General features: G+C 34.0%; 2 protein-coding genes across 2 annotated transcripts in view; both read left to right on the top strand.

Moving 5' to 3' along the window:
* LOC108733979 overlaps positions 1-8112 on the top strand; it is a 96256-nt gene extending 88144 nt beyond the window's left edge. The window contains exon 2 of the mRNA XM_018465346.2: positions 7907-8112. Within this exon, the coding sequence (XP_018320848.2) occupies positions 7907-8112 (206 nt within the window). The remainder of the gene's footprint in view (positions 1-7906) is intronic.
* A 689-nt stretch (positions 8113-8801) lies between these two features.
* LOC108733978 (ras-related protein Rap1-like) overlaps positions 8802-16454 on the top strand; it is a 30528-nt gene continuing 22875 nt past the window's right edge. The window contains exons 1-3 of the mRNA XM_018465345.1: positions 8802-8887; positions 9056-9121; positions 14480-14694. Coding sequence (XP_018320847.1) covers positions 8802-8887; positions 9056-9121; positions 14480-14694 — 367 coding nt within the window. The remainder of the gene's footprint in view (positions 8888-9055; positions 9122-14479; positions 14695-16454) is intronic.

The following is a 16454-nucleotide window of genomic DNA, read 5'->3' as shown; positions in this document are numbered from 1 at the left end:
ATTCAATAATCAAAACGTTTGCTTTGTTAAAAATCAAACCAAGTTTAATAAAAACTATAAAAATGTTATAAAAAATATAAAAAAGGTGTCATGTTATAATGTAATTTAACATGAAATGACACGTCTTTTTGGCGAGATTGCGGGACCCTACTTTGCCGGATTGCAATTTCTAATACAAACATTCTTCGGTTAAAGTTGGGTTAAAATATTCAGTAACTCGGTGGATTTGAATGGTTGAAAGGTAAACGGTCAAACTTATTTCCCATACTTTTAAAGGAAACTTCACGAGTTCTTGGTACGCTTTGCCTATTCAACAATTTTTAGTTTTGTACGTTTCAACTGCATCTTTTTGAAGTTCTTAAGTTTCTAAAAGGAAAGGTCGCCTCCAGATTTTAAGTCTCCAACCATAAAAGGAGCGAATGCTTCAAGCGTGATCTCAATACTACTCTATATATAAGTATCTAGAGATGTACATCGTATAAAAGCAGAAGTAGGCATTAAATCGATTTCATCTCAATGCTTCTTATTACAGGGATTCGATTCGGTTTTACAAATAACATTTTCAAGTAAAAGCAGTGTACGAGATAATATTAACTTACTCAAAAATTCAACATCATATTTCCACGACGTAAAGGAAAACCCCATATCATGGTAAAAACAAATCTCTGGTACTATTTAGTACATAATTGTAGAAGGAGAAAATTACTCTCAACAATTGTGTAATAATTCATAATAATAATAAAACATTCTCAGGAATTTTGAAGGAAGACGCTTTTTCAAAGATGCAATTCCAACCAATCAGTTATAAAGCCGACCTTGATCTTTTACGTACCTAACCAACCCTTCAACCGTTGCCCGCTTACTATTGCAATGTTCGTGGGTTTAACAAATTAAACTTTTATGACTCACAACGACAAAAACTATTTACACTAATTATTATTGAACATAAAAACACTATTAAATTATAACTAACTTAGGTGATAAATTACTCTATTTATTTACAGTACTGTTACTAAATCACTATTCACTGCGCTGTCTTCTAGATTCACTTCTGCAACGGTCAATTTATTTCTACTCTTTCGGCGATCGTCTCTTCCTTTAAATACTCCCTTACCTCCTTTCGGGAACATTCTCGAGCCGTCCGGAAAAGTTTCGTTTTCTTTGAACTGTTTAATTGCTTTCCCGGAACGCAAGTACGACACACATGTTTATAGATACGGCGCACATGAAGAAAGGCGCCCGCGGCTAGTCGGCGAATCGATAAGCCGCTCACACACACGTATGCCCGATCGCACACAAACACGCTCGTGCTCGCTACACTATTATTCGGTTATTTCTTTTCACTTTGTCTAAAGTATATTACTCATGAAACATTTCCTAACTTAACAAGACAATTCAAGACGCAGTAAATGACTACAGACGCAAGTAAAAACAAAAAAGAAGATACATCCATTCTCACAGATAATTTATTGCGGACTTTGCCAATTGTAATCGTCCCAACTGTAGCTAGCTAAATTTACGTTTGGTTACAATCCCATTGCAGTCACTTTAAATAGTTTTCAATGTTATCCTTTTTTAAGTAATACTGTCTAAACGTCGGGGTTGGTTCTTTAAAAATAAAAAACCTCCAACCCTTAGTTGCTTTGAACTTTGTTTGATACTATCCAAACTAAGGGATGAAATGAAGAACACTATTTAATATACAATACATGTTGAGGACGCAAAGTATTCATGACGGAAAAGTCCCAAATCTAACATCCAATAAAGAGTGGAAAAAATCGTTTCATCGATAATTACAAATTTTCATTAACAACCGAAAAATTTTATAGATATCATTTTTTGATGATATATCAATAAAAAGCTAGTTTTACTTTAAAAATACGAATAATTTGACCAAAACGCTAGTATACTGATTTCCCTCAAATTTTAAGTATAGAGAAGAGGGAGGGGGAATGGTGAACCTTCAAAGCTTTATTTTTGAAAAATATCTTCAAAATGAAAAACGTATATCTTATAAAGGAGCTTTTCTAACGATATCTAACACATTAGTGTACTTCTAAAAGAAATTTCCACCCTCACAATAAAGAAAAATTTCAAAAAAAGATATAGACAAATTGATATAAGATACCTGCCTGAAACTGCAAGCAAAATTTTATTTGTATAAGGGCCCAAAACTATAGAAACTGCAAAAACGTGACGTACGAATGGACGAACAGTAACAAAGTTTTCGCTTTTTTGATATTCCTGGGTGATATCTATCAAACTATGGATAGAAATATGTCGTCTTAATTAGTTATCAAACATTTCTTTATAGTTAATGCGATTTTTCTAACAATTATGTCCTTTCTACTTTTTGTGGCTTTCTTTCGCCCTTTGTCCTACGTTTAACGTACACGAGCGTACGCTGCATGAGCTATCAAATTCCCTTTCTACTAATTTTCTTTTATTAAGGTCCGGTCCAGTTTGCGTGTAAAAGGTAGATTAAATTAGGTGTCCGAGACAAAATACGTTTGTTCCATACATTAGTACAAAAAAAAATGTTGAAGACAAAGCTTCTACTTCCCAAGATAAGTAAAATTTATTTAGAAAAGTTTACTTATCAGTGCAAATGTAAGGGACAATTATTAAAGTTTATCTGTACCGTTTATTCATGAGGACAAATAAAACGAACAGCAATTCAAGACACAAATTATGTCTAATTATCTTCACAAAAATGGCACGTGTTATTAAAGTTAAAAGGCAAAACGGCACAAAGAGAAATGCGGTAATAATTTCGATACTGGTTTCAAATTTATCACACTTCCGTGTTCTTTATCAATCGTCACAAACGTAAAAGGTACATGCAAAAGAAGTAGAATGAGCCATCTCACACCACTAAGTAATATACATAAACATGAGGGTAGTGACCTTACTGAGAGCCCCAACTGCACTAGCAATGATGACAATGACGCGTATTCTAGTGTTTTGCCGCCGGTGCATTCCCAATCTATATGTGACCACTATGTCCGCATATTTTAGATGTAAATATATTGGATTTTGCTTGATTTTTCCACATTCAACTTATTTTTCTAATAGTATGGTAATACTTTGCCAATCGAACGCTAACGAGTACAGATTATTACTTTATCATTACGTACAATAGACTTGTCTACGTATCAACTGTTTTCGAAGGTCACGAATAGGTATGTGTGTTTAGTCGAAAGCCAATAGGATAGCGCGGTAACTGTTCTCAATCATTAATGTCTCGTTAACTGGGGTGCTTTTTGTGCACACTTTTTACATGCCCTACGTTGTGGTACTATGGCGAGATGCACTTTACAGTGCCTCCAGATGTTACCTTTCACATATTCCGGAATACTGATCAGAAATAATGTATAGAAGATGCTCTGACGTTTATTAACAGCATTGGTAACGTTAAAAAAGGATTTAAACATGAGGGTATTTTTTACTGTTCTGTATCTATCCTAGCTAGCTGTTTTCCTACTATGGTGATTCCGCTAAAGAAAATATGTAAAGCCAAAATATTGAAAATTCACAGGCTAAATGTAGGAAAACATCCGAATATTTGACTTCAGATATATCAAAAGGAAAGGTCAGAAAACATTTACATAATGTCAACAAAAAGTTCAGTTAAAGTTGAACAAGTATGAATATATTTATTGACAGAAACAGAATACGTATACCTACACACAAAAAGAACAAATATCTGATGTTGTTCATTTTAAAGGATCATTTCAAACAGGAAAACTATTTAAATTAAATTCTTACTGACAGGTAGGTAGGTCGAAACATTTGGCACAGCATTTAATAGAAAATTCTAAATTATTGCTAATAGTGGCGTGTAGTTTATACCATTTATTAAATTAGGAATGCTTCATGAGTAGTACAGAAAAGTGAAAAGAGATAACCGAATAATAGTAAGCGGTGCAGCGGTTAAAGGCTGTTTAGGTATTCAAAAGAACAGGGTCGGGTTTATAACTGCCTTGGAATTATGTCTTTAAACAAAAATTTACTTTGCTTCCCTAAATTCCTGATAATGTTGAACTTTCTTTGAAGCTTAAGTTCTGCTTGTCTGTATCTCTTTCTGATACTTATTAATTGATTTAATTCTTTTTTCTTTATTGGTGGCCGCTGCAATTCCTACCTGACATCTCTTTTCTATGCTTATGATATTCCCTACAGCCTACAACGTCCTGTGATGAGTAAAAGAAGGCGTTCTCTCAGTAATCGCTCTAGCCTAGTTAGTAAGTCGAAAGAGGAAAGTAAATGCAACAGTTTTATTGTGAACTATGTCAATTTTTAACTCATCAGATTTCAAAAGTTTTACGAAAATCCATAACGTTGTCTCAAGACAGCAGATAGAGTTGATGTGTGTTCTATCGAAACTGTTTGCGATGAACCGATGAGATCCAACAAAATCGAAATCGCGATCTGCGTTTGGCAGTTTCGACAGAATACTGGCCCCCATGAACTTCTTTGTTCGAGCTGCCTAGGAATTTACAATTTGTAACTACGCTACTGGTTTGTGCATTTAGTTATTGCTCTGTCTACATGTGTAGACTGTTTTCTGCATGCTACCCAATATGCAAATTTTAGTTTTTTCGAAAAAAAATTAAACTGAGAAGACAAAATAAAGGATTAAATGTTATCTGTCCCTACCTTTGTAACTCTTCTTATGATTTAGATACCGACCAGGGGCGATATGAAACTCGTTAATTGTTAATTAATTAATGGATTACCGGTGGACATCGTCTGATCGATTAAAACTGCTAAGAAATAAGATAAATGAGAAAAAGTAATCTCACTTTAAGGATGCCTATGACAGATATCTTACTCTTCAATATACCAATATAAATAATAATATTCTATTTATTCTAAAAGTTTTAATACATAAACTACAATTCTGAAAAGAATCATAACAACAACTTTAAAAATCCAAATATTTAGCAAAATAGTTAGGGATGTAAAAAGGAACCAGCATTAATTTTGTGATTAAATAATAAGTAACTTTTTCTATTATTGGTTGCTACTGTAAATAAAACTGTAGTTAATAAATATAATTCATGACTTACGTAGGTACTTGATCCATGTATTTAAATGATCAAAAACATATTCGAACAATTAGTTATTATTACCTAAGTCTACATTTTTGCTAGCATTCTTAATTAATAAAAATAGTACACAATTAGTTTACTGAAAAAACACTGTGACTTTAACAACTAGGGTTTTTGTGTAAACAAAACGGAACATTATTATTATTATGTAGACTTACTCATCCAAACATTTCTAATTTCCTTCAGAATTAAAATTAATAGGATCCCTTACTCGTATTCTCTAATCTTCGTAATTTGTTACGAGTTAATACAACGAAAAAAAAAAAAAACAAAATAAGCTAGCGGAATTACTGTTGGCTATTTTTGCAACAAGCAATTTCAAAAGGGTGGTTTTCGAGAATAAATCAATCACTGCCACTTGTTCGTTGGACGAAACTGTGATTCTCGCATTCCCTGGGCCTTCACGTTTCGTCGATGAACCAAATAAGGGAAAGCTCAAAGCTGATATTCCTTTTTTAAAATACCTTAACTCAAACTAGTTCGCCTCCTTTAAAAATTACTAGTCCCTAAATTAAATAAACACGTTCATTCGCCAAGAAAAATCTCATAAAATAAATTGCCTGCTTGTCACTGTTTAATGAACGTATTTTACATCACAGGATAGACAGGTATTAACCAACAGATATTTGTGAAAGGAATACGGATGTACAATGCATCAAGTGACCGCTATAACAGGTTTCAAAGAATCAAAAAACAATAGCAGGGGAGATGATCGTTTCTTAAACACCTACTTCGTTTTTCTAAATATAATGGAATTCGTTTATTATGACTCCGCCTATATTGACTAACCGCTTAATATAAAGTAATTACAGTGTTTGTTTTCATATTAAATTCTCTATAGGAAAGTTTGGATATAATGACTCCGTTTAAAATGACATATCGTTTATTATGACTGTATCTCAAGAAATCATAACCAACTATAGTGACCCAAATGATTAATAATAACATTTTCGCTCATTTTTCTGACCCTTCTTATGTATATTGATATTACAATTCATCGTTCTTTTTCTTTTTCTGTTATAAATATATACAATTGATAATTTTCACTCTATTAAACTAATTAACTAACGAAAATAGAAACTTGTTTATTTTCTAAGACTAGGTATACTTTGTATGACGCCCGCTTAGTACGACGTGTTTGTCATTTCCCTTCTATGTCATTATAAGCGGATTCTACTTGCAAATAGTTTTTAAACCCATTTTCTATTGTAAAATACTAAGTACAATGTTCGGAATACATTTATCTGAAAATATCTCCTACTGCGCTGAAATTTATCTTAAAATAACCGAACTCTCAAAATATTTTGAACAATGCATGACACCCGCCAAGTATTTTAAAAACTGCATACACTGGACTGAAATTAGTTTATTATTTATATGAAAAGAAAACTGAAGATATTTGTAAGTACTAATTTTCTTATACCACATCACAATTTTCAAAAAATGATAAAAACCAAATTACGCAGAAAATAATCACCAATTACTCCGAAACATTATAGCAACAAAAATTTAATCGCAGATATCTTTTAATTAATTCTATCAACACTCGCATTAAGAAGCATCAAAGTAATGTCACTTTTATTCCGTAATGGATTTATTATTACTTGTCCGTTCTATGTAAAAAGGTTAGATATATATGTATGTATAAGTGATGAGATTACCAAGCTTGCTATCGAGATTTAAAAAAGGACATTGCAAACTAATCCGCAAAAAAAGGAAAAAAGGTAAATAGCAGAACGTATATCTCCGTTCTAAGAAAATGTCCTTTGACGAAAACATCCTCATGCTAAGCCTATTGCTTTTCAACTGAACCAATCGTTGAATCTTCTAGACCCAAAACCTTTGTTAAAAAAGCTTTCGTCATGTGTACAAGATAGATTACGTACTTCAGAATAAATAAGTCTTAATGAGATTCGTTCGTAAAACAATTTCAAATAAAACTGTTTATCAACTAACTCCTATATTTTTAAACAGGAAATTAAATAAAATATAAATATTAATTAAACCCACCTGACTGTATGTCTTTGGGTTACCTTTATTTTAATTGAAACTTTCAAAAAGAGTATTCATTGATATAAAACGTAGAATGTTTATAATAATGTAAACGACATATAATGGGGCGCATATTTAGATACCATCTTCAGAAGTTCTTACGATAATTACGCATTAACCAAATTGTCTAGGTTCGTTTACTCTATTGTAAACAAATTATGATTTATAAAGCATATGTGTTAAAAGATTGTTAAAGATGTATCTACGAGGGTGCGATTAAGTTCGTAGAATGGATAGGTAGGTCATTATTCAATCGGGAACAAATTGTGAAATATGGAGAAAATCGAGTACTGTGGTGTTATGAAGTTCCTTCCCAAGCAAGGATAATCAGTTCAAATCATACTGGAAGAGATATCATCCGTTTACGGGGACTCTTGCCCAGGTAAAACCATGGTTTACAAGTGGCATACCCTCTTTAAGCAAGACAGGAACTTACTTGAAGACGACCCACGGCCAGGTCGGCCTATCGAGATGACCACTCCGGAAATCATTCAAAGTGAAGATAAAGATGGAGCATTGACTGGAATTGTTAGTGAGGTCAAAACTTCGGTTCACCATTATGAACCTGAGTCCAAACAAGATTCTATGCTGTGACACAAAAAAGGCTTATTCCCGCCCAAGAAGTTTAAAGTGTCACAGTCAGCAAAGAAAATTAAGGCTTCAGTCTTTTGGGATACTGTTGATCGATTATAAAGATAAAGGTGTCTCAATAATCGAAGAATACTATGCTTCAATCCTAGAGCGGTTAAAGGAAGCAGTCAAGGAAAAAAGAAGAGGACAATTGGCCAAAGATTTGTTTGGTTGTTCCAGATTGCACGACAACGCGTCTGTTCACAAGGGCCGTGTTACGATGGTTGCCCTGCAAAAGGTGGCTTCGAAGTTTTGCCTCACCCACCCTACAGTCCTGACCCAGCTCCCAGCGATTATTACCTATACCCAAACTTGAAAAGTAATCTTCGTGGGAAGAAATTTTCAAGAGACGTATCAAGCGTATTTTGATGATGAGGATGATGATGATGACATAAATATCGGTGGCAAAAATTAAAGAGCAAATGAAAAACGTTAAAAAATATAATTTAACGACAACGACAACGTAAAATAGGACGAATGCAGAAAGCTTTCAAAAGAAACTTGGTAAATGTTTCCAGAAATCTTTAATACATCTAAACTTCCGTTTCGAACATATTCGACAAGTAGCAAACCAAAAAATATAACCTTCACCCCTTGTTCCTAGTGTGCTGTCCACCTTTAATATATGTATTCAATCGAATATGTATTACCACGGCGTTTCTGTTACGCGTAGTTCACAGTATCGAGATTCTATTGTATCATTCTCTCTACGGCTATAAATTGACGTGTTATTTAGATTGTCATAAATGCATTTTAAAATAGGTTACGGTATGCCAATAAAATATCTATGCTTACTCCTTACTTATCATAGTTTAATAAATAAATAAAGGTTATCATTGTGGGTATCGGAAATCGTAAATTTTGTAACAGTTGCATTACCTACGAAACGTTCATTCCGGCAGGCGATGCAACCGTAACTGCGGAAACTAATAATACACGTACATTAAAGGTAATAGTGAACGAACACACGTAAGCTCTATTTGTAGACGGTTCGTGTTTTCGTAGATGGTTATCGACAATCCCATCACTTCCAGCATTGCCGACTTAATTACATCCGTGGGCTCTTCCGAGAAGGGGGAAATGAACTTATCGTTAGTGATTTCTCGAAAGTTTGAAACTGGAGCATTCCTAAAGTTTTCTACTGTCTTATTTACTTTTACGCTCAATTAACACAACAAATATCAAAAATCAATAGGTGAAAGTAATTAACGTTTTCTTTTTCTCTTTAAAATAAATTTTTCAAAACATGAATTGCGAAGATACTGCCTGTCAAATTTTGATTTGATTAAATACAGAAACTCATCCGTAACACATGGTCGAATTATAAACTGATTCTGTTTTTTTGCGTATTTTGAGCTAAAGAAAAATACAGTATTCTAAAACTGATCTGATTACTTTACAAGGAGTATGTGGCGGTATCATCTTCCTTTTTGAACATATTAATCCTTAATGAGTATTACAAGTAAAAAAAATAAAAATAGTACCATATACACTTCATCACATAAAAAAAATCGAGGACCACATAAAATTAAAATAAGTCATCAAAAAATACATGTGTGAGATTTTACAAGGATTACCTTTACTTATACATATATGTATATCTTCTTAGCTTTATAATATTTAATTTTTGAGTTCAAAATAGGTCAAAGATGAGCCCTTATGAAGACATCTCTATACTTTGTTTCGTTTCTCTAGCGATGTGACCTTTACTTTGACCGGCGCAAAGTAGAAAAGAACAGCACTAGGCCAGAAAAGAAAGGAGACAACTCTAGGCCAAACTCTTAACCGATGAGGAACGTATACTCCGTACACTACTGCACGGAAAAATTGACCATTTTATCCACTAAAAATTGCATTGCTCAAATGTGCTGTTATTGATATCAATTACTACTGAAAATATCAACGAGATGTTTATTTTTATTTGAAGACATATTAAAGGCTTTAACGCTTGTTTCGACTCGCACTACTATCATGATTGAACAAAACTTTTGACAGGTACTGTATGAAAAAGTATGTTTAATAAACAAGTGGCGAGAGTATAATGAGCTTTTTTCTCCCTACCTACGATTTTGCCAGCGTGCATCCAAGACATTGGAAGGGGCACATCTCTAGAGAAAGTAAATGAAGTATACCTTTGCCATTTAATTTCTATTTCTTTTATGATGTGTATCTTATTATTACTTTTTAAAGCTGAAACTAGATCGTCTCTCTGTACAGCTATAAAGGTAAACCGATTGTAACAAATACTTAGAATGAACACAGACAATTAGTGAAAAAATTCTTGACATTTCTTTGACTACTAAAATTCCGTCATTTCCTCGGTTTTATGGAAGGAGATTGCCACACTGCCTACGTGTCCGTTGCCATTAATTTATGACATTTATTCAAAAATTTTATGCAGGACTGGTCCTNAAAACTTAGAACAATATTTATTTAAATCATTAAATCATTTTTGAACTTTTGAACAGTTATTCTATCAATAATTTCATATTCGCTTTGTTTCATAGTCTATAAATGCAATTGTCATGCACTTGCACGAATGAGTGAGAATATAAATGCTACACGGTTAGCTCATGCGAGCCATGGGCGCCTCCGTTTTGGCCTTGACTGCTCTGCCATATTGGTCTTGGTTGCTTTGCCGAGCTCCTTTCCGTTTTAATAATTCACTTTAATAAGTAAAACATAATTTTTTTAATTGAAAATAATAGGAAATAACTGACTTCTCTGCGGCCTGCATTAGACATATACTTAAGCATGGTATCACACAGCCAGTATCCTCATAATACCTATATTGCATATTACGTCTAATGGCGGTTGTCGTAACCTATCGATTAACTAAATAATTGATTATCAATACCTAAGAATGCATTCTGCGAAAATCGCATTCTAAAAGGCTAAATAATTCAAATAATATCGAGTGAGATCTCATTCGAAAATAAGGAAATTCTAATACTGAATAATCAAAATCAGTTTTCGAGTTATAAAAAGTGATAAATGTTTATCGCATAGTTGAGATGGCATTTGAAAGATATCAAAATTCTGAGAATGACGTACGTTCTTCAATTTTTCATCTGAATTACACCTTCGGAGTTTTAAGTTATAATATGTATGCTGCAGGCGAAGCCATGGCGGTAACCGCTTACATATCAATCCCGTCTACGTACTTTAGACACTAAATTGACGTGGTTTTGTACCTACACTAGAATGAAGCCACAAAATCGTATTCTATTTGCAAGCAACGCAGTACTCAGTACCTTAGTAAGGCCCGTATATGACATTTAGACTTGTTTAGTTGGTAGGAAATACTAGCAGATTGCGACATATTATATACTGGCGTAAGTCAATAAGAGAATGTTTCATTTTTAAAACACAATTGTACTTATTTTACCAACGTATTCCGCAAAGGGCAAAGCTCTATTGATTCTTCTTGTTCGTTTTAAGATACATATACAGAAAAGTAATCTGTTTTGAATTCTGTTGTGCCTGTCTGTTTATTACGATGAACAAATGGAAAAGATTTCCTTTTAAAACATTGACATTTGAAAAGAAGTGCTTACAAATTTTCTCTCCACTTATCTGCGTCTGAATTATTAACGTAGAAATTGAGAAAATTGAAAACATTTTGGAGTACGCGAGCATATCAAACAGGGACAGCTTCGCGAAAGCCGTACATAGGGATATACAAATATATACACAACGTTTATTACATAACTTACAAGTGCACAACCGCATCTACTCTATCATCCATTTGGTAAATACTGTTATTTGGATTTTAATGTAGAAAGCTTTATGAAAAAAGTTATTAATACATAAAAACAACAATATATTCTGTCTATTAAAATTGACTGCTCATATCTCCAAATAAGGTAGAACAAACAGAATATAGCTCAAAACCCCAACGGGACTGAAGAAGGTAACTTTGTTACCGAAAAGTGCTTCCGACAGCTACAGTGTCGTATTTTGGCGTTGGGGTTTTGAGCTATTCTGTTTGTTCTACAACAACCGCCAAAGTTTTTCCAATCTTCATATTTCCAAATAAGGTGTTTATACATCAAAAATAGCGTATAATTGGGACAATCAAAATTATTATCTATATGACGGACGTATCTTCTTTCTTGTTTCTTCTTGAGACTGTAATTTGCTGCGTTTTGAACACGCCCTTGTTAAGTTAGGAAATGCTTCATGAGAAGTACGGACAAAATGAAAAGAGATAACCGAATAATAGTAAGCGGTGCGGCAATTAGAGGATGATTAGGTACTCAAAAGATCAGGGTCGGCTTTATAACTGCCTGGAATTATACCTTTAAACTATATTCTACAGAATGTTGAACATGTTCGAATACTGCTTGTCTATAGCCCTTTCTGTTACACATTAATTGGTGGAAGTTATTTCTTTTTCTTTATTACTGTCCGCTGCAATTCCTACCTGGCATCTCTTTTCAATTTTGAGCGTCCCAACTATACTTCAAACTTCTAGATAATCACCACTAGTTTGTCGATGACCTGCCTCCACAACATACCAAAACAATAAGAAACTGCTTTTTGCCCTTTATTATCGTCATTACTTAGACACTGCGTTTTTATAAAGGTTAAGGGCAAGTTAATTTTACCTCCAATATTTTACGAATTCGCAATGACAAGAAACACATCCTTCATGTAGTTTATTCATTTATAAAACGTCATAATCATATTGCTATGAATGGCTCGCCTTCATATCTCTATCGAAATACAAAAGAAATAAGTAACAACGAATTTGCATTAGGTACCTCCTCCGTTATGTCTTAAGGATAAATGACTCGAGAATCTGCGAATATAGCTTATGGAAATTAATAGCTATGAATAATGCAATGCAATAAGTTTAAATTATTATCTGGCTTTATGTGCTCCGTTATTTACAGTACAGTGTTTTAGAGAGTTCCTGGATTTCCTCCAGCGTATCTATATAGATGCACTTCATTTGCATCCTTTTGTGGAAATACCCTCGTCCTATACAGAGGTTTAGAACGCAAGAGGCGCAATAATCACAAATGAAAACGTTGGAATGTTTTAAATCCCTTTCGCTGTTCAGAGGCAACTGCCCTTTAATGATGTCGAAGCCCTTTAATATCTACGGAACCCGCATGTATATTGCACGGCTTCCTTTCATGAACTTTACAGTTCGTTTAATTTTTCGAGAGAGCGAAATCTCTTTATAAAGTACCTACTTACATTGTTTTAGGAAAATTGTATGAATTATTATGAACACGTATAGTTGGGACGATTAAAATTGACAAAGTCCTTAATAAATTATCTGTGAGAAAGGACGTATTATTTTTCTTGTTTTCACTTGGGATGTAGTCTTTGAAAACGCCCTTGTTAATTTAGTAAATGTTTTATGAGGAGACCACACATACTGAAAAGAGATAACCAAATAATAGTAAGCGGTGTAGAAGTTACAGGTTGCTTAGGTACCCCAAAAGATCAGGGTCGGCTTTATAACTGCCTGGTTGAAATTATACCTTTAAACAAGTGTCCTAAATTCCTCAGAATGTTGAACATGCTCGAATGCTGCTTGTCTACATCTCTTTCTGTTACACATTAATTTGTGTAATGTTATTCCTTTTTCTTTTAGTGTCCGCTGCAATTTCTACCTGCGATCTCTCTTGTATGTTTAGGATATTACCTATAAGGTTTATTGTAAGTAAAAGTAAGCGTTCTGTTAGCAACCGCCCTATCTGGTTAATAAGTTGAAAGAAGAAAGTAAATGTCTGATATTTATACAATTATTAGGTACGGACACCCAATTGATTAGTGGTATAACATACAGAGTTAGATAAAGCGCAATGACAGAGACTCTCGCCATATTCTTGATAGTTTACATAGCGAAGCTTTTAAATGAACGAAGGAAGAAGGGACTGCTGCTAACAAATGTGATGAAAATGTGAAAAAAAGGCAAATTTTGAATTAAGATAGATATCCAAGAATTAAATTGGCAAAAAGAAATAACTAATTTTCGTTAATGAGCAGACATATTTAACTGTACCTAACGAAATACTTGCACATGAGAACAGTTTGCTTGAAGAAGAGAACGACGGAATTGTAGTGTGTGACTCTCAACAGAATTTTTTGACTGAAACATTTACTGTGTCTGTTGATCGAAAGTAATTGAAAAAATGAAAACTGTTTTATTTTCAGAATATTCTATTGTAACCAGTACAACATATATATTAACATAGTAGTTTTAATGTACCTATTGTCGAAACCACATAACATACGTGATGTTGTAATGTTGGTAAAAGGACAATGCAATAAGTTCATGTCCTTATAAGGCACAAAGTGTGTAAAAAAGATGCACTTAACATTTCCTCTTCAAACATTTCGTTTATCAACTGCTGTAAAAGCTGTAATCAAACAACCCTCAGTTTCTATTCCCTTAAGAAATTACATGTTACTAAACTCATACCGGTAAAACTTTATTGAAACTTGCAGATTAAAGTCGTCAATAAAGTATCTACTTCGGTTTAGAATTGAAGGAAACAAGCTCGATCCGTTTTATCATTCAATGATCCGAAAACCTTTCATAAAAGAGACACAAATTCGCCTTTTATCTCTTCATCCTTCAATCAGTAGTTCAAAAGTCAAACACTTATTGGGAACATTTGTTTGCACTTTGACTAAAGTTGCTTCTGACATTATTGTTCCAGGGCAAGTAACGTTTCGGGTGAAAGGTCACCGTTCGAAGGCTCATGCTGCGGTTCGGGTTATCAAACGGTGGGATCTACGCCCCTCGGATCTCCTGAAGAAATTGAAGTACCCAAGTACAGGGTCGTTATGCTCGGCGACTCAGGAGTTGGCAAGACTGCTCTCGTCTCACAGTTTATGACGTCAGAATATATGAACACTTACGACGCCAGTTTAGGTAAGCAAAAACATACAATACTGCTGTGACACTTGAAACTTCTGCTATTTACTTAGGTACATTCATATTAAAAGTATGTAACAATTAAGTAAGTTGTATTTTTCTTCATTTCTAATGTAAAAAATGTTTTTTCGCACGCCTTGAGGGTAAATTCGGCTCAAGCGTAAAATCAATACGGGACGACGGGTCGTCCGGTTGCGCCAATGGATGACGTTCCTTGCATGCTTACGCGAAAATGCGTTGGGGTTATTTAACTAACATATATACACCATACAGAGTAGGATCAAAAGAACTGAATTTCTGTAGTGCAAACGGAGCGGTTGAGGGGGTCGGACCACCTGGATATGGTAGTGGGGAGCCTTCTGAAGAGACAGATATTTTTTCCAGTGGCCAGTGGGTAAGCGGAAGAAAGTACGACGATTTCCACGAACCTCTGTTACGAAGTTATCAAATTCTGCGTTAAACTCGGGAAACCCGCGACGGAGTCCCTCGAAATGATTAAGGACGCCTACGTGGAAGATGTCATGAACCACCAACAGTGTTCGAGTAGCTCCATGCTGCTGGTGAAGGAGTTTTTGGCCAAACACAGGGTTACCTCACTCCTCCCATCAGTCCAGATGTGGTAACGCCAGACTTCTTCATCTTTCCTCAGCTCAAGGGATATTGATACAGCTCCATAGAAGACGTCCAAAGCGCTGAGAGGGAAAGCGAGTTTCAGAACGCGTTTTTTCATCCCGCCCTGTACATACATGACATACTGAATCCATGACGCAGTCATATCTAACAGAACATTTCATGTCACTGATTCACTGGTAGTAATGTTCATCTACCACATGGACAGCCCGGGTTCAATTCCCTTCCGATGCAACTTCTTCGTTTAATTTATCCTTACTAATTTATTTATTTTTAACTGTTTCCTTTACTATTTTGATCTGTATAAATCGGAATTTCGATGTTTTATATTTGTAATGCGTCCCGTGACGGCTACTTTTATTCTTTTTTTCTTTTAGTAAAAGAATTGTACATTAACGAGTCAATATTTTTAGTGGTAGGTCACGCATACGTTTTGTATTAATACCGTTAAAATTCTGTTTATACTATAATACCACTCGTGGATATAACGTAAGTGCTAACAAATATAGAAAACCCTACACGTGGACACTATATTAAGGCAGCTATCTACCATTTATTTTATGGCACTTTGGTACGTCACTATTGGATCACAAAGTCATTTCTCTTTAGAAAGCCTTAGAAGAGAAACGTATGTAGCAGATGCTTCCATTTTACCCTCCCAATTTTTTGAAATGAAACTTTTTATGCGNACTTTAAGAAAACTTATTTTCTGATAGGTACATATTTTCAAACTTACTCAAAAAATGGTACTTCACAAATGCGAAATGTTTTGGTAAACTTGAATGATTAAAAATTAGTTTAACTTCTATAGATTTATAGTAAAAAATTTAGTTCAAAACTATGATTTATAAAATTAGATAAATTTCATATTCTTATATTAGACTCACCTTAAATGCTATGAAATAGAACAAATATAAAAAACGACCAAAAAATTAATAAAACAAGTTTGTTTATTAAACTGACTGATGTGGTCGTCTTCATAGCCCTATTATCAAGTATCGACTCTAGTTCTTTGAAATTAGGTATTTTCAAATCGTTTTTTTGTTTAAATGAAACTTATTACAATTAGACATGTAAGAATGAAATCGCGTGGTTTTCTATTAACTAAAGAGCCAATTACTTACGAA

Source organism: Agrilus planipennis, unplaced genomic scaffold (genome assembly GCF_000699045.2).
Source record: "Agrilus planipennis isolate EAB-ADULT unplaced genomic scaffold, Apla_2.0 scaffold36, whole genome shotgun sequence".
NCBI lineage: Eukaryota > Metazoa > Arthropoda > Insecta > Coleoptera > Buprestidae > Agrilus > Agrilus planipennis.
The sequence above is the reverse complement of the archived record's forward strand: the minus strand, read 5'-3'. Positions and strand labels throughout refer to the sequence as shown.